The sequence below is a fragment of the Camelus bactrianus genome, chromosome X (genome assembly GCF_048773025.1).
Source record: "Camelus bactrianus isolate YW-2024 breed Bactrian camel chromosome X, ASM4877302v1, whole genome shotgun sequence".
In the NCBI taxonomy this organism is placed as follows: Eukaryota; Metazoa; Chordata; class Mammalia; order Artiodactyla; family Camelidae; genus Camelus; species Camelus bactrianus.
In genome coordinates, this window is record NC_133575.1 from 7,876,839 (window position 1) to 7,894,409 (window position 17,571).

Below are 17,571 nucleotides of genomic sequence, written 5' to 3' on the forward strand. Positions count from 1 at the left end.
AATTGTGAGGCACTACACTTTCTGATTTCAAACTGTATTACAAAGCTATAGTAATCAAAACAGTATGGTATTGGCATAAAAACAGACATATAGAAGACTGGAACCGAACAGAGAGTCCAGAAAAAAACATCCATGCATATATGGCCAAATAATTTATCACAAAGGAGCCAGGAATATACAGTGAAGAAAAGAAAGTCTCTTCAATAAACAATATTGGGAAACTGCACAGCCACCATCAAAAGAATGAAACTGGAACACTATCTTACAGTATATACAAATATTAACTCAAAGTGGATTAAAGACTTGAATGTAAGACCTGAAACCATAAAACTCCTATGAGAAAACGACTACAAGTTTACAGGGCCGTAAACTCCTTGACATTAGTCTTGGAGATGATCTTTTGGACTTGGCAACAAAAATAAAAATAAACAAGTGGGACTACATCAAACTAAAAAGCTTCTGCACAGCAAAGCTATCTGCATATCTTCTGTATAGCAAAACTATCAACAAAATGAAAAGGCAACCTATCCAATAGGAGAACATATTTGCAAATCATGTATCTGATGAAGCATCGATATTGAAAATATATAAAGAACTCATACAACTCAAAGCAAAAAACAAACAACCCAACAAAAAAATGGGAAGAGAAACTGAACAAATATTTTTCCAAAGAAGATACACACAGATGGCCAACGGGTACATTAAAAAAGTGCTCAACATCACTAATCTTCAGTGAAATGCAAATGAACCCAGATATCACTTCACACCTGTTAAAATCACTAATATCAGAAAGACACAAAGTAAGGATGAGGATGTGGAGAAAAGGAAACTTGTACACTGTTGGTGGAAATGTAAATTGATGCAGCCACTACAGAAAACAGCAGGAAGTTTTCTCAAAAAATTAAAAATAGAACAACCATATAATCAAGCAATTCCACTTTCCATATTTATCCAAAGGAAATTAAAGCACTAACTTTAAAAGATATACACACCCACATAAATCATTACAGCATTATTTACAATAGCCAAGGCACGGAAGCAAACTAAGTGCCCATCAATGGATAAATGGACAAAGAAGATGTAGTGTATGTATGCAATGGAATATTATTCAGCCATAAAAAGAAGGAACTCCTGCCATTTATGACAACATAGAACAACCTTGAGAGTACTATTTAGCATAATAAACTTAGCATGAAATAAGCCAAAGACAAATACCATGTAATCTCACTTATACGTGGAATCTTATAAAAAAAAAAGAACTCATAGATAAAAAGAACAGATTGGTGGCTGCCAGAGGCGGGAGGTTGGGGGTGGGGTGAAATAGGTGAAGGTGGTCAAAAGACACAAACTTCCAGTTATAAAATAAATAAGTCCTCAGGATATAATACACAGCATGGCAACTATAGTTAATAATACTGTATTGTATATTTCAAAGTTGCTAAGAGAGTAGATCTTAAAGCTTCTCATCACAAGAAAAAATTTTGCCATTAAGTGTGGTGATGAATGTTAATTAGATTTATTGTGGTGATCTTTTCCCAATATACACATATATCAAATCATTATGTTGTACACCTGAAACTAATGTAACATACATCAATTATATCTCAATTTAAAAAACAATTAAAACAACCCCCCCTGCAAAAATTGTGAGAAAGACAAGGAATTATGGAAGACGCAGAGAATAGTGAAGAAGAACAAAAAATTGTGAGTGAGACTGGGAACTGTGGAAGAGAATAAAGATTTGCAGGAGGCATGAGGAATTCTGGGAAAGGACAGAGAAATGCGGGAAACACTGGGAATTGTGGGAAAAAAAGAGAACTGTGGAGAAGAGGGAATCATGGGAGAAACTGGGGAACTGTGAAAGAGAATGCTACAAGAAAACAGAGAACTGTGAGAAAGAATGGAGAATTGTGGAAGAGATGGGGAATTATAGGAGAAATAGGGAATTATGGGAAAGAAAGAATTGTGTAAGGGAGGAGGAATTGTGAGAGCTCTGAGAACAAAAGCAACACTTTGTAAACATAAGCAATTATAGGTTTGGAAAGGAGACTCACTTTACCAGGATCAGTCATAATTTCAGTTTGTAACTCTAAAAGAGATCTGATTTTTCCTCTCTCCTCAACCCTGGCTCTGACAGCAACAGTTCCCATCACATTACCATGGACTGGCAAACCTGTATACACCGCCTTGTATATGTGCATGTCCACACACATGCACACACTCACACACACATACACACGCATGCATAGACAAGCGTACACACATACATACAAGCACATATACACACATCCTGGAAACTTCAAACATAAACAGAAATCAACCTAATGAAATGGTGAGGAAATTTTTTAAATCTCCTAAAAAAATAAAACAAAATGAAAAAGTCATAGAAAATGAGGGAAAATATACGAAAATCAAACTGCCAGTCTAGGAATCCAACAATATGAGTAATAGAAGTTCCTTAAAAGAGAGAACGAAGAAAGAGGAGGGGAGCAAGTTACTAAGAAAATTAATAATACAAGAAAATATCCCCCACATGAAGGATATGGGTATCTGGAATGAACAGTCCCATCAGGTGCCAAGCCAGTGAAAGCAAAGAGGTCTATATCAAGGCATATCTTTTCAGGCCACGGGAAGAAAGAGATGTTAATATTGAGGAAGAAAAAAAAAAAAAAAGAAACGGAGATTTCTCAACATCAACACTGGAGACTAAAACACAATGAAGCAACCACTTAACAATTCTGAAAGAAAAGTTTCTACACCTAGAATTATACATCCAAACTACCAATCAAGTGGGAGGGTAAAACACAGACAGTTTCTGATTTTTCAAGACCTCAAACCTGATGTGCTCCCAAAACAATGCAAAGGAGAATACATGGTATCCAAGAACCAGAGATCCAACACCAGATGGAAAAGGTTGAAAGCAAGTCCCAGGAAGGCAACTGCAGAGGTGAGATGTTTATCCAAGAGTGAGGTCTTAAGGATTAAAAAAAGAGGAAACATATAGAGTAGTTGATGTATATGAACGTGTTGGGAGGAGATGTACAATACCGGCAGGAAATTTAGGGATAATCATTTAAAACTAGACAAAGGGAAAACACAAGGCAAGTATTACATTTTAGTGGGAAAGGAATTTCTCCTTCCTTTCTATCCACTCCCTGCACATCACCCCCACCTTCCTTTTTGCCCAGGAATAGTCTGCACATACATGTACTGAGATGTAAATATGATGATTTGTTTGCATGCCTGTCTCTTCAATTACCAAGGGATTTTGCCCTTTTTGTGCCACGTGCCCCTTTGAATCTGGTGATGTCTGTAAGTATCTTCTCACAATAATATTTTTACATGCATAAAACAAATACAAGAAATTATAGAAGAGGCCAATTACAGTCACCCCTCAGTATCCACAGGGGTTTGGTTCCAGGACCCAGCGCAGATGCCAAATTCCAAAGATGTTCAAATCCCACAGTCAGCCCTCCATATCCATGGTTCAACCGACCCCAGATCGTGTAGTACTGTAATATTCATTGGGGAAAAAAAATCCAAGTATAAGTGGACATGCGCAGTTCAAGCCCATGTTGTTCAAGAGTCTACTGTATATTGGAATATAGTTATCAACATATTAAAAAAACAGATTTTGATTGTTAAAGGCTAGGTTCCCCAGGAAATACACACCAACGTAATAGTTTTTTAAATGCTGTCTTGATCCAGTGTTGAGGCTCTGGCTAGAGGCTGGTCACTTCCTCTACTTGAGCAGCTAAACCCACACCCAACAACCACCTCCCTTATTGGGATCTCACACTCTTGGCCACTATACACCCTCCCTAATCACCCCACGGCCAAGTACCAGACCACTGGGGACAGCCCCTACACTCCAGAGCCTGCTGAAATTATTCAAATTAGTCAATCCTAAACCTGCATACCCTGCTTTGCCCATTCCTTCCCTTGGAAATCATAACAAAGGCTCATGCCCACAGTTCCCCCCCCCCCGCCTCGTGATAAACCCCAGTGCCTCCCCACGTGACGCCCCATGGTGTCATGTGTACTCCCTCTCTTGGGATCTGCGAGTATAATAAACTATCTTTTTAATGACCGTCATTTCTTGATTTGTTGGCCTCACCAAACCTAAATAACAAATTAAACTTATTAAAACGGATGAGTTCCACAAGATTTGTGCATGCATATACTCTCCTGAACAGCTTCGAGAGAGGGTGATGGAAAGACTGGGCAGAGGGAGAAACTGAACTGTGATGCAGTCAAAGCGGAAGCATCTGCTGATCCTACGAGCAGCTCTGAAGCTGGGATGGCCCCTCTGAGTTGTACCCCTTGAGGTGAGGGACCTGGGCTTATGTATCCTTGCAGACGTTACTCATAGGCTGCTGCCTGTCCCCAGAAAAGGAATGTGATTTTGCCTGAAGCAGTTCTCTCAGGCAGAGGGCAATTCCTGAAGAGACTTCACAGACCCACTACGATGATACAGAAAGACATATGCTTCTTATTAATACTTTAAATAATAAGATAAACTTACTGTAATTTCAAAGTAGTGATGAAAACTATTTTGAGAAACAAAAATCACGTGACATTAATTTCCCTGCGACTGCAATTAGTGCCACATGTAGGTAGCCCTACTAGGATTTGTTGCCCACATTGCTGATGCAAAAAAATACTAAATTTCTGTCAGAGGCAAGTGAAAATACAGACCTTCAAATCCACACACCCAGTTAAGAAAGCCTGGGGAGCCGGGACCTTGTTTTGTTCATTTTTGGATCTCCAGAGTCGGCCACAGTTCAGCACGGCTACTTAAGTTTCTTGAGTCATAACTATAATTAAAACTGACGGGATACCATTTAAAAGACATAAACTGGAAAACTAACTCTCCCAAAGCAACGCCTCTGCAGCTTAAGGCATCTACCGTACAGAGCCTCGCTCCAGCGCGAGCCTCGGGCCCGGCCTAAGCTTCTCTCAGCCCGCTCTCGCCCGGGGGGCAGGGCCAGCGAGCGGCTCTCGCGCTGGTAGGCGGAGGAGGAAGGGGTGGGGCCTGCTCCTTCTTGATTGACGTAAGCGCTTCCTTTTCGGCCCGCACCCGCTTCCCACGCTCCGGGAAGTCCCGCCTTCGGAAGAGGAAGTAGCGGTGCGCGCGCGAGCCGGCGGTGACCCGGGCGACAGCGGTGACCGAGAGAGAGGAAGGTGGCGGCCGCGAGTCGCTGCCACTCCGGGCCGGAGTCGGCGGTTAGAATCGGGGCCGGCAGCCCGGACAGAGTCAGGTGAGGAGGGGCGGGCCGGTTGAGGCCAGTGGGGTATGGGATCCCAGGACTGGACGGTGGCACGCTCGGGAGCCGTGCCAGGAAGACTCTGGCCGCATCTTGCTATCCGCTGTCCTTTCCTTCCTTCCTCTAATCTCTTTTCTTCGCCGCCATACCCTTCCCAGATCCCCAGACCCTCGCTAAGCCCCGGGGCCGGGGGCTTAGCCTGGACTGTCAGTTTCCTCTCTCAACCGAATCACCACCCCCACCTTCCCCTCAACCCCCGGCCTAGACCTCCTCGCTCTGACGTGGCTTTTTCAGGGACCTCCTCACCTCACCCCCCCCAAATCCGCATACCTTTAGAAACGTATCCCCAAAGAGTGGTGTAGATTTCACACTAGTGTTTCCCAAAGTGGGTAGGTAATATGTTAAAGCCGTCCCTCAAAGTGGGTTTCCTGCCCGGTAAGATTCCCATAAGGACAAGAGGAAAAACAAAGGTTGGCCAGATTAAGAATACTAAGGGAGTAGCTGGAGCCCGGGCATCAGCATTAATTGGTCTCTTTGCTTTGGTACTTGTGAATTTAGAATTGCCTGGATTCACCACTGTGATTCCCGCCATGGGTTTGTCCTCATCTACCCCTGCTGTTGCAGTTCAGACCCCAAATGCTTCAGATCATCAGACAGCATCCCCGCGGACAGGATGTCCAATGCATGAAGGGAAAATGAAAGGTAATCGACCCTTTTGTCTAGAAAATAAAAACAAAAGAGAATTCTCAAAAGGATTTGGAGGAGGCAGCAGGATAGCATGCCAGTGAGGCTCCTAGGCCTAGGAGTGAGGCAACCTGGGTTCGGTCCTTATGCTGCTGCTTACAAGGGTATGTGACTGTAGACAGTTTACTTCTCTAAGTCTCAACCCATCATCTGTAAGATGAGGATATAACAACAACATTTCACAGGATTCTTGTGACGATTGAGATAATTCATGAGAGTATAGGGATTGCTCCATAAATCAGCCCCAATCCTCAAATTTGCCTCTGTCAACATCAGCAGTTTTCAACCTGGGGGGCAGTCTTCTATCTCCCAAGAGAACATTTGGCAATGCCTAGAGGCAATTTTGCTTGTCTACACTGAGAGGAGGGGGTGCACCTAATGAGCAGAAGGCCAGAGTTCTGCTAAACATCCTACGATGCACAGTGCAGCCCCTCCAGCAAAGAATCATCTGGCCCCAAATGTCAAGAGTGCCAAGGCTGAGAAACCTGGGTCTAGATCTAGCTGTTTATTTATCAAGACAACTTTATTTGTGCATCTCTTGGAGTACTCAGCTATGTAAAAATAAATCATTGCCTGATGGACTTGCTGTTCATCCTTTAGGTGCAAAGGTGAGAGTGGGAAAGCTGTCTTTTGTTTTTAATTGGTTCACCTTCTGTTTTAGATTCCCTGTGTAAATCCACCTGAATCCACCTGACATTTTAAGTTCTTGTTTCAAGACGTGAGGGGAGGAGCCAGTGTAGCCTGCTTACTCAGTGCTGACACTTCCTGGCCTTGTAGTCGTTCACTCCCTCAGTCACTCAACAAGGATTTGCTTCCTGCCCACTCTGCCAAGCACAGATGGGTTTTGTTTGCTTTTGCACTGAGAGAACAGCCAAGTATAAAACAGGCTAAAATCCTTTGCCTAATGGAGTTTACGTTCTCATCCTCATAATCCTGCCTGGTAGGTTTTCTCCCTGTTTTATAGTTAAGGAAACTTACAAGTCACACAGGTAGTAAGTGGTAAAGCCAGTGAAAACTCTGCGACCTTGGATCAGGACCAGTCTGGTGCTGAAACAGAGGCAGACTTGGACGAAGCAGGTGTGTGCCTGCTCTGAGCATCCCCAGGAAATTCCAGAACCCTGTCTATGGTTTGATTTTATTTGCTGCAAATCCAAGAGAGCTCTCAGTCTGATTAATTTGCATAAGTAAAGAACGTGGCATTGGTAGGAGATTGAAGGGGCTAGGGTTCTGTTATATGAAAAATGGAAACAGGATTTTCTTTCCAACCTGGGATCAGTGGGATCAGTGACCCAGGAAAGATTGGCTCTTTGAATGGTGGCGAGAGGAGGAGGTGTAACAAGTCTCCCTTTAGTCCCCAAGTAGATAGCTGTCCAGGGTCCTGGGGAATGAGGGTCTGTAGGGAGAAGCAGAGGAAAGAGAAGTGAAAGGAAACTTGTCTTTTTCATGTAGGGCATCCAGCCTTCAGTGCATTCCTGGTGTTAACTGCTGCTGCTGAAGATAAGGCTTTACACGAGCAGCTGTTCCTGGGCCGTGGCTCTCCCTGTGCCTGTCTCCTCTCCTCAGTCTTAGACCGCCTTTTTTTTTTTTCATACTTTTTTTTTTGGTGGGAGGGGGTAATTCGGTTTATTTATTTATTTACTCTTAGAGGAGGTACTGGGGATTGAACTCAGGACCTTATGCATACTAAGCATGCACTCTACCACTTGATCTATACCCTCCCCCAAGACTGCCTTCTCAGCCCACACGCTTGCTTCCATCAGCACGCTGGACCCTTGGGCATGGACTGCCCTTCCCGCTGCTGTTCTCGTAGGTGCAGACCTTTCCTCTTAAGTGGCATCTGGATCCTCCATGGATTGTAGACCGTTTTCTTTAACATGTGCCTTTGCTTGATAAATTTGCTGTCTACTGACAAGGAACAGAACCTCAGCCCGGTGGTAGTTTTCGGTGCCTGGTTTTAGTCCTGGAGCGGAGCACAAGCAGAGTGGCACTCTTTGCTCCAGTAGCCTTTTTGAAGATGACTCTGCTCATTTCTCTGTCCTGTCCCCAGTACCTGAGAGACAGCATCCGTAATGAAAGCCTGGACTCCTGTGTCCTGGTTGGAGTTGGGTCTTGTCTGGAATTTGGGGATAGAAATTCAGGGAGACGCAGTCAAGTGTGGCCGGCCCCACCGAGGTTCCTCTGTAGCAGCTCACAGCAGCCGGTGCCAGGAGCTCCCTTCCCCCATTACTGAAACCCTGGTGTGGGCAGTGCCTTCTCTTGCAAATGCTGAGACTTTGGGGGTTTACTTTTACTAGGGGAACGACACAGGAAGAGAATGGGTACCTGTTTCTCTTTCAAGGGGAAAGTAAATTTGTAGAACCTTCTCCTGGTCTTTAAGATGTTATACTGTTGGCTAGCTTTACTCGTGGCAGCTTTGCACAGTAGAACCCTGGCTTGACCTGGGCTGGTGATCACTGGTCAGAAATTCAGCTCTCTGGGGCCCAGAATGAGAGAGCTAGATATCCTGCCTTTGTGGTGACACTTTCTACACTTGATTTATTGCAGGCTGTCCAGAGAGTGCACAGCCCTCTGACTCAACCTGTGGGAGCCAAACGAACTCTGTGCCTGCCCACCAGGAGCGCGCATACGAATACGTGCAGTGCCCCGTCACCGGTGCTAAGGCTGGGAATAAGGAGAACCTAGATCCTTCTAACCTGGTAACCCGCGCCCCGCCCCTCTTCCTGGAAGTGTGTGTGCAGGGGTGCTTTTACAGGCTCCCAAGAAAAACTGTAGATGGCTAGGACTGATGATTCTGTCCTTTGAAAACAAAGTCTGATATTCCATCCACAGTGAAAATCTAGAATGCGTTACTAAGTGTAGCTTCAGAGAGCACCTGAGAAAGCAGAGGGCGATCACGAAGTGCCAAAATGGCTTCTCCACAACAGACGGTGATTTCTCACAGTTCTGGAGGCTGGGAAGGCTGAGATCAAGGTGCCGGCAGATTCAGTGAATTTGGGGGGAATGCAAACATTCCATCTGTGGCACCAGTAATGACCCTCCCAAGCTATATGACCAGGACTAAGCCACACCAGAGGACATTTCCTTATGGGGTAGAGTTATTAGGTAGGCAGGAAATGCCATTAAGAGTGCAGCTAGAATTTGCAAAGGTGTTTCTGGTCTTGGGAAACCTCGTAGGCATGCTGCAAGCCTGAGGCACCTCTTGAGGCACCTCTTAAGGCACAGCCAGGTGGCAGCCTGCACGTCAGTCACTGGGGTGGTACAGCGTCACGCAGCCAGCAATGGAATGCCACCGAGAAAGCAAGGACGACTAGCGTGGCCTAAGTTTTGTGAGAGTCAGACAGTGGAAGGAAGTGTGGCTTCCTGTTTGGAACCCCATATTAATGAAGAGACAGTGGCAGCCTGTACCTTAGAAGGCACAGAATTGCCTCAAGTATTTGGAAATCTTGGCAAACAAGGCAACATTTGAGAGAACTAGAAAATATATATATATATATAAATAACAGACTATCATAGATTGAGTGGCTTATAAACAACAGACAGTGATTTCTCACAGTTCTGGAGGCTGGGAAGTCTGAGATCAAGGCACCAGCAGATTCAATGAATTTGGAGGGAATGTAAACATCCCATTTCTGGCACCAATAACAACCCTCCCAAAGTATAAGGCAACTGCTGTGTTGAGGAAGAAGGTGGCGGTGGGCCTTCTCACCTTTGGCACTGCTGACGTCGAGACTCAGCGAGTCCTTGTGGGCTTTCCTGGGCACTGGAGGATCTGAGCAGCGTCCCTGGCCTCTGCCCACCGGATGCCAGGAGCCCCCTCTCTTCTCAGTTACAACTACCAAAAAATGTCTCCAGATGTTGCCAGAAGGTAGGCTGGCTGAGTCTTAAGAATGTAATGGTTCAGAACATGGGCCTTTCGGAATCCTACAGGCCTGGGCTCTGACCCAGTGGGATTGTTACATGTAGCAAGAATATTAGCCTCGGTGAACTTCTCTGTTGGTTACGTGTGTAGACCCCTTGCTAAGCACCATCCAGCTCTCCTGGAGCGGTGGTGTACCCGTTCTAGAGCTGAAGTACTGAGAGGGAGGGAGGGAGCAGTTTGCCCCCATCACTCAGCTCAGAAGTGGCAGAGTCCAAGCTGAACCCCCATCTGTCTCCGACCTGTGTTCTTAAAGATGCTGTGGTGATAACACCGGTAAAGTGCTCGGGGCCCTGCCCGGCACCCCGGCTCTTCCACTGTGGCCCCTCCAGCCAGGGGCTCAGAGGCTGTCTTGTGGCTGAGACTTCACTAATGTGTACCTCCTGGAAAAGCCAACTTGCTTTCAACACAAAAAGATGTTCTAGGCAAGTGGTACTCATCATGGGGTGATTTTGCCCCTGGGGGGACGCTGGTGGTCACATCTGGGGAGGAGGAGGTACCGCTGGGTAGAGGCCAGGGATGCTGCTAAATATCCTACAGTGCTCAGAATGGACCCCATAACCGGAAGTTGTCCCGGGCCCAAATGTCAGTGGTGCCAAGGGTGAGAAACCTTGGTCCAGGCTGTGTTCCCATGATGCTCTGCTGCCCCTTCAGTCCAGGAGAAAGGATTCTTCCCCTCCTTCCAGTCTGCCAGTGTCAGGACGTCAGTATTCATCTATGATGCACTCAGCCCAAAGGCTGAAAGCATAAGCAAGATCCAGAAAGTAAAGAGTATTTAAAAAGAAAGTGGCGGTGTACACATATTCTATGAGACTTTTCCTCACAAGAGCGAACAGTCATTTTTGAAAAGCCCGTCCTGGAAAGGCAATGCCTGCCCATCATGGCATTAATTTTTGCTTTTTAATCCTTTAGAAGTAAACTACAATTTCAACTGCAGTGTGTATTTACTATTTATGAGAACTTAAACAAGGAAAGACAGCTTCAGTACTCTGACTCTTCAGAACAGCCCAGTTGTCTGAGGTCTGAAACTTTGATGACGCTAGTTTAATAAGGAAACTGTGCTATGTGTGTGTGATGCCTTGCTTTCTAGGAAGTAGGTAATTATTTTGTTTGTTTCTACTTTATTTCCAACTTTTTGAAAAAATCCACTTGTTTTATTTAGATGCCACCACCTAATCAGACACCAGCGCCCGATCAGCCGTTCACACTATCTACTGTGAGAGAGGAGTCGTCTATTCCAAGGGCAGATTCAGATAAAAAGTGGGTTTATCCTTCCGAACAGATGTTCTGGAATGCGATGTTAAGGAAAGGGTGAGTGAGCGAGCATATTACTGAGAATATAAATTTGCTTGTTAGATTCATCTAAGAATTAAATGTTAGAAAGGTTTTTAATCCTTCAGCCATACAGTAAGTTTTTATAATAATCGACTGACTTTTCACTTATCAGAATATAAGTACCAGGCCAATGTATTAGGGTTCTCCAGAGACACAGAACTAACAGGATATGTCTGTCTTTCCATGCGTGTAAGGAGATTTATCATAAGGAACTGACTCACAGTTATGAAGGCTGAGAAGTCCCACAGTCTCCTTGACAGTCCCATGAGAGCCAATATGATATTTCAGTTCAAGTCCAAAGGCAGGAAAAAACCCCCCAGTGTCTCAGTTGGAAGGCCGTCAGGCAGAAGGACTTCCCTTTTACTTGCAGGATGCTCAGAGTTTCTGTTCTGTGCAGGCCTTCAGCTGATTAGATGTGGGCGTGCTCTGCCCAGTTCAACATTAATCTCATCCAGAATAATGTTTGACCAAATATCTGGGCACCCCATGGCCCAGTCAAGTTGACATATAAAATTAACCCAGCACAGCCAGTAAGACTTTTAAAAAAACTACTATATAAACTACTTAGAAGAAGTTAGGGAATCCATGATACTGACAGAAAAAGTGTCATCTTAAAAATACTGGACCCTTGATAGCTGTGTAAATCTGATTTTTGGTGACTGAATGAAATGAATACATGGTGTTGTCAGTAATATGTCAGATTTTACCAAATGCTCTTTCTAGGTGGAAGTGGAAGGATGAGGACATCAGTCAGAAAGACATGTATAATATCATTAGAATTCACAACCAGAATAATGAGCAGGCCTGGAGGGAGATTTTGAAGTGGGAAGCCCTTCACGCCAAGTAAGTATGTTTGTGATCTTAAAAGAAATCCAGCATCCTTCTAATTTCATAGCCGCCTCATATGAAAAGAAATACAGAGACATTTTATTCAAAGAACTATTGCTATTGTAATCAAACATTTTCGGGAGCAGGCCTGTCCCAGTGACTTGTGTGGAAGACCCCCCACCCCAGCTGTGTAAAACAGCAGCTGTTTGATTATGCTCGTGGATCTGGGGAGTCCCAAGTGCAGAAAGGACAGAGCAGGGATGACTCGCCTCTGCTCCCTGATGAGGTCTCAGTCGCCAGGGCTCAGTGGTCAGGGGTGGCTTGACAGCCTTGGGCTGAATCATTTGAAGGCCCCATTTACTCGTCTGGTAAGTGATGCCAGCTGTCAGGCAGGACACCTACCCACAGCCCCTAAATGTGGCTGCGCTGGCTTCTTCCTGCCGAGGGGGCCAGGATCCCAGAGCCAGAGTTCCAAAAAGTTCCAGGGAAGCTGCATCTCCTTTGACCTGGTCTGGGAAGCCCCTTGGTGTTGTGTCACAAGCCTGTCCCGATTCAAGGGGAGGGGTTGTAGGAGTTGTGTCACAGGAGATCTAAAATGCTCTCCGCCCCAGGGGCGCTGGGAAGAACAGCTTTGTTCACTCAGCAGCATTTACTGAATCCCATGAGGACGTTGTCACACGTGGACCTCTTTCCTGGGGAGACTAGCTCTATGCACTTGCCAGTGACTGGCAATGGGCCATCAGTCTGTTCAGAGCCACGGTCCTCACGCCCAGGTCACATCAGCATCACCCGGCGGGTTTGTTCCCATACCGAGTGCTGGGCCCCACCCCTGGGGTTGCTGAGTCTGTAGATCAGGGCTGAGGCCCACACTTAGCATTTCCAGAATGATGCCAGCAGGAGAAGGTCTGCCCGGGATGAGTTGACTCCTTTGCTGTGACTCTACTGAGAAGAGGTGCTAACGAGCAGCCCCCCAGGCCGGCAGGGGAGCAGCTCGGACAGTCCCCACTGGGGGCCCATCACACCCGGAGCTTCTCTCCCGCCCAGGTCATTAGAGAGATCTGTCCAGGCTGAAGCCTGTCTTAATATGACAGCAGCTGCCACGACAGGTGGCCTGTACTTACACTGCCCCCTCGGAGGCCCCTGCTGTGTGCTTTGTGGGCTGGCCAGCCGTGCGCTCCCACCCCCGCCCCCTCAGGGCCGGGAACAGGCCGCTGGCATCCAGGAAGGCCTTGCCCAGGGGCCGCCTAGAGGGGGATTTTCTAGGCAGGACCTTGCCGCCTGTCGGCTAGTGTGCAGTTACTTAAGCTGGTCCAACACCAATTGTATTAGTTCCCAGGGAATCAGCCAGCATTCTTCTTTCTTCATGAAGGCTGTTCATTGGTTTCAAATGAAAGAGTTTAGGATTTTCTTAGGTTTGTCTGAAAAAAACCCCAACTGCTCTTTGTGAAAGAGAAGCACGATGCCCGATACTTCACACTTTTTACCCGAGAACACGCCTGTATCCCCGCGCCAGATGGAAGGGCCCAGCTTCCTGACTCCTGCAGAGAGCAGTGCAGATATTTGGAAGGAAGGGGGGCGGAATGGAACATCCCTGTTCCAGAAACCAACAGCAGCATCTTTAACGAGCAAGGGTATTTCTTTGAGTTTTTTCGGGGTTACCTTTCTCTAGCAATGTGGTATTATGTAAAATGCATACAGAAAAATGTCTGTTATTAGAAACTTCAGCATCGTATTTTTCCAAGGAAAACATTTTAACAGCCTTTTCTTACTTGGGGATTTCTAGGGAGTGTCCTTGTGGTCCGTCACTGATCCGATTTGGAGGTAAAGCGAAAGAGTATTCACCAAGGGCCAGAATTCGTTCCTGGATGGGGTGAGTGTTGCTGCAGAAATGTTACTTTCTGTTCCTCAGGTCAGGGTCTGCTTTCTCTTGGCACCAAAACCAAACCGTTAGAGAACTTGAGTGACATCTTCCAAAACGTCATCAGTGTCCCGTGTCCAGCTGTAGGTCGCTTGCTCTCCCTGACGGTTGCCACTGGTGGGCAGGTTCACTAGGGGGTCGGGGGTTGCTTCCAGTCCAATTGTAGGATTGAAGCAAGTTGTCTTGTGTGTTCTTGGCTCCGTCCTCTCTCTCCTCCCGTGATGCATCTCTGTAGACCTGTGCCCTTGGTGCTGCCCCCGTCTTCCAGCGGAGTCGGATTCTCTGCCCACACCTGCCTTTCCGCAGGACCTCAGCCAACCTCCCTGGCCCGGGTGTCTGTCCTGAGGTTGACCTTATTCCTTTGTAGCAGGTGAGCTGTCCTCTGATTGGGGCTCCTCCCGTACTCCAGCACCACCTTCCTTCAGCGCTGTGGCCTGTTCTCATCTCCGAGTCTCACCTCCCGTTAGATGTGGACTCTGAGAGCGGGCCTCTCCATTCACTGCTTTGCCATCTTTCTCCCTGAAACCAGAGCTGAACACCCCGCAAGCATTTTAACACTCACTGGCGTGTTTTTATTCCAGGTACGAGTTGCCTTTCGACAGGCACGACTGGATTGTCAACCGCTGCGGGACAGAAGTCAGATACGTCATTGACTACTACGATGGCGGCGAGGTCAACCAGGACTACCAGTTCACCATCCTGGATGTGCGGCCCGCTCTGGATTCGCTCTCAGCTGTGTGGGACAGGATGAAGGTCGCCTGGTGGCGCTGGACTTCCTAACCACTGCTTTGTTAGAGATGGCAAAATACCAACTTATTTTTTTTTTTCTGAACAATACATTAACTATTTTCCCCCAACTGAATAGCACTCATGATGTAGTGGGAACGCCAAGTGGGTCATCACACCTTGCATCTCACTTAGCAAAGGATACTCTGCACGTGCTCTTTTGAGTTCTGTTTTCACCTTGCAGTTTGCAGCGGATCTTTTTTTTCTTCCCATCTAGGGACGAGGGAAACACGCCCTTGGTTTTTCCTTTAACTGCGGTACTGCCTGTGTATTTAGAAAAGTCTGAACCAGCTCTGAGAAAGAACTTTGCTTAAAATGTGAAGAGCTGCTTTGTTCCTTCCTGTGTTCTCTTGAATACTAACATGTAGACCCGAAAGCCCATGGGATGCTCGGGAGCTTTTACCTGGTCAAATATTTTAATTAAAAGTGTTCTGTTAGGCTTTTTAAAAAGTTACCAGCATTTCTAAAGTCCTCACAACACAGCAGCAAGCTCTGAAGAAAATGTAGGCGCACAAAGGAAATGTACTCAGCCAAACTGTGGTGTGTCCAGGCTCTTCAAATTCTCGCCGATGTGAGTTTTTCAGCCTGGCCCTTGTTACAGAGTAGTTTCCACTCCCCCAGGACTTGATGCACGTGCACTGGAATATGTTTTAACTTTTTATATATTTTCATTTTCATCCCCATTGTTCTGAGACATAACTCAGCTCCCTGCAAGCAGGTCTCATTGTCCCTGGCATCTGACACCGTACCCCACCCTCGAGTCCCATCCCTCCCCTGCCTGAGGCCTTCCCTCTAGTCAGCCTAACCTGAACCTTGAAGGTCTGGCTCAAGTCCCAGTGCTGGGGACAGTGCCTCTCAAACACGACGATGTTTTCTGGTTAGGCTTCACGAGAGGATTTTCCCAGATGTAGAATGTGTGCACCAACTCACTGTCTTGAGTTCAGGTTTGTTTTTTAAGGGAGCTCTAAATTAGCCTTTGAAATTCTGTGCACCAGTAACCCATAAACTGGTTGTTCCACTTACAGCAGCGTGTTAAAAAAAATAACCAACAGTCATTTGTAAGTGTTAATAATATTAACTCCTTTCATTTATCCTGAGTATTACAGGGCTAAATTAGTAGATGGACTTAATCTGGAGTGATTACTTTGGTATGAATTTCTTTGTTGTGTCTGTTTTGTGTGGAGTTTTAAGAATCCAACAACCTTAAACTTCTACATTTCAAAATATTTGTGTACTTTAAAATAAAATAAAGCTGACAGTTAACAAGTTTTGAAAAAATTTTTAAGAGTAACTACACATAACAATCAGACAGAAATAATCTTTAGAGATGTACTGACTTCTGGTCTCCCTGCTAGGTCAGCCATTTTCTCAACTGTTAATCACATATTTCTAATCTACTGAGGAAAATAATTACTATTGGCAGGTTTTTTTGGTCCTAAGTGCTATTGAATAAGTACAGGGCAAGACATTATTATGAGAAATAAAGTGCTGTAACTGGAAGCTGAAAATTGAGCCACAGGCAGGAATTCACCCCTTTTACAGGGTTCTTGTATTTCTTGAGAAAAACCACCTCTAAAGTAAACTGTCAGACAAACCTGACGATAGCAAGTTCACACAGCCCTCCTCCAGCCCGGGGGAGGACGGCAGCCTGCTGCACTCCGGGGCTGCCTGCGCTCCCGGCTGCATTTGGTTGTACCCAGTGGTCAGTACTTCTCTGGGAGGAGAGTTCATTTATAATTTCAAATTCATTTTGGATATTCTCCATTCTCAACTCAATTCTCTTAGGGTTTTCCACTAAGTCTTCTGTCACAGACTAATGAGAATCAGAACAAATGACGGTGCAGTAGGCTAAGTATTAACAAACAAGCTGGGGTGCAAGCTGGGGTTGCGTTTTAAACTCTCATATTCCTAGTAGCTCCCGGGCTAACGTCCGCTCCTGAGATGGCCGCCTACGCTCTGCATCGTACTGGGAACATAAGATGTATAAGGTGCAGCCCCTGCCTGCAAGGTGCTCAGAGTCCTACAGAGGACAGTCTATAAATGAAATAAATGGTGGTGAGGCACTAGACTTCTGATTTAAAGAAAGCTTTGTGTTAATCCAAGGGTTGAATGCAAGTTCACTTAAGTATTTTTAATGTATATGGAATACACAGTTACCAATTTCTTTAATGAGTCACCAGCATGGTCTACCCTCTACCAGAGTTACTCCACCCTCGCTGAAGTGAAGAGGCGCACATTTCACGTCTCACCTCTGCAATGACCGTGGGACTTGTGGATCACGTATGTCGCCACAGGCTTGAGGCTGTGTGGTCGTCAAGAATGCTCATCCTTGAAAAGACATGCACACCCCCGCACCATGTTCGCTGCAGCATTATTTACAAGAGCCAAGATGTGGAAACAACTTAAGTGTCCACTGACAGGTGAATGTATAAAAAAAACAATATATATAGCGACTATTCAGCCATAATAAAGAATAAATTCTTGCCATTTGCAACAACATGGCAGGACCTTGAGAGCGTTATGCTTAAGTGAAATAAGCCTCACAGAGAACGACAAATACCATAAGATCTCACTTATATGTGGAATCAAAAAACAACCACTATCACCACCCAAAAACCGGAGCTCAGGGATAGAACAGATTGGTGAGATCTGTGGTTGCCAGAGGTTTGCAGGGAACCAGGGCGAAATTCACGAATGTTGGGACAACCGATGTGCTTCAGTGTCCGACGACCCCCATTCCTGGGCTCTCAGATGTCTGACACTCTTTGCTGGGCGTA

At 45.8% G+C, this 17,571-nt stretch overlaps 2 protein-coding genes across 3 annotated transcripts in view; one reads left to right on the forward strand and one right to left on the reverse strand.

Annotated features, from left to right (window-relative positions):
- Window positions 1-4,937, reverse strand: part of MID1 (midline 1) — a 559,519-nt gene extending 554,582 nt beyond the window's left edge. Inside the window, exon 1 of the mRNA XM_045525026.2 lies at window positions 4,699-4,937. The gene's annotated coding sequence lies outside the window, so the exon portion shown is untranslated. The remainder of the gene's footprint in view (window positions 1-4,698) is intronic.
- A 165-nt stretch (window positions 4,938-5,102) lies between these two features.
- On the forward strand, window positions 5,103-16,060 carry HCCS (holocytochrome c synthase). Of its 2 annotated transcripts, XM_074359703.1 has the most exons (8): window positions 5,103-5,261; window positions 5,826-5,969; window positions 8,556-8,707; window positions 11,090-11,238; window positions 11,986-12,105; window positions 13,874-13,960; window positions 14,244-14,378; window positions 14,590-16,060. In XM_074359703.1, exons 2-8 carry the CDS (start codon window positions 5,858-5,860, stop codon window positions 14,786-14,788), a joined length of 954 nt encoding a protein of 317 aa, XP_074215804.1. In that variant the 5' UTR covers window positions 5,103-5,261; window positions 5,826-5,857; the 3' UTR covers window positions 14,789-16,060. The 2 variants fall into 2 exon arrangements, with proteins under 2 accessions (XP_074215804.1, XP_074215805.1); XM_074359704.1 differs by lacking the exon at window positions 14,244-14,378.
- The last annotated feature ends 1,511 nt before the right edge of the window (window positions 16,061-17,571 follow it).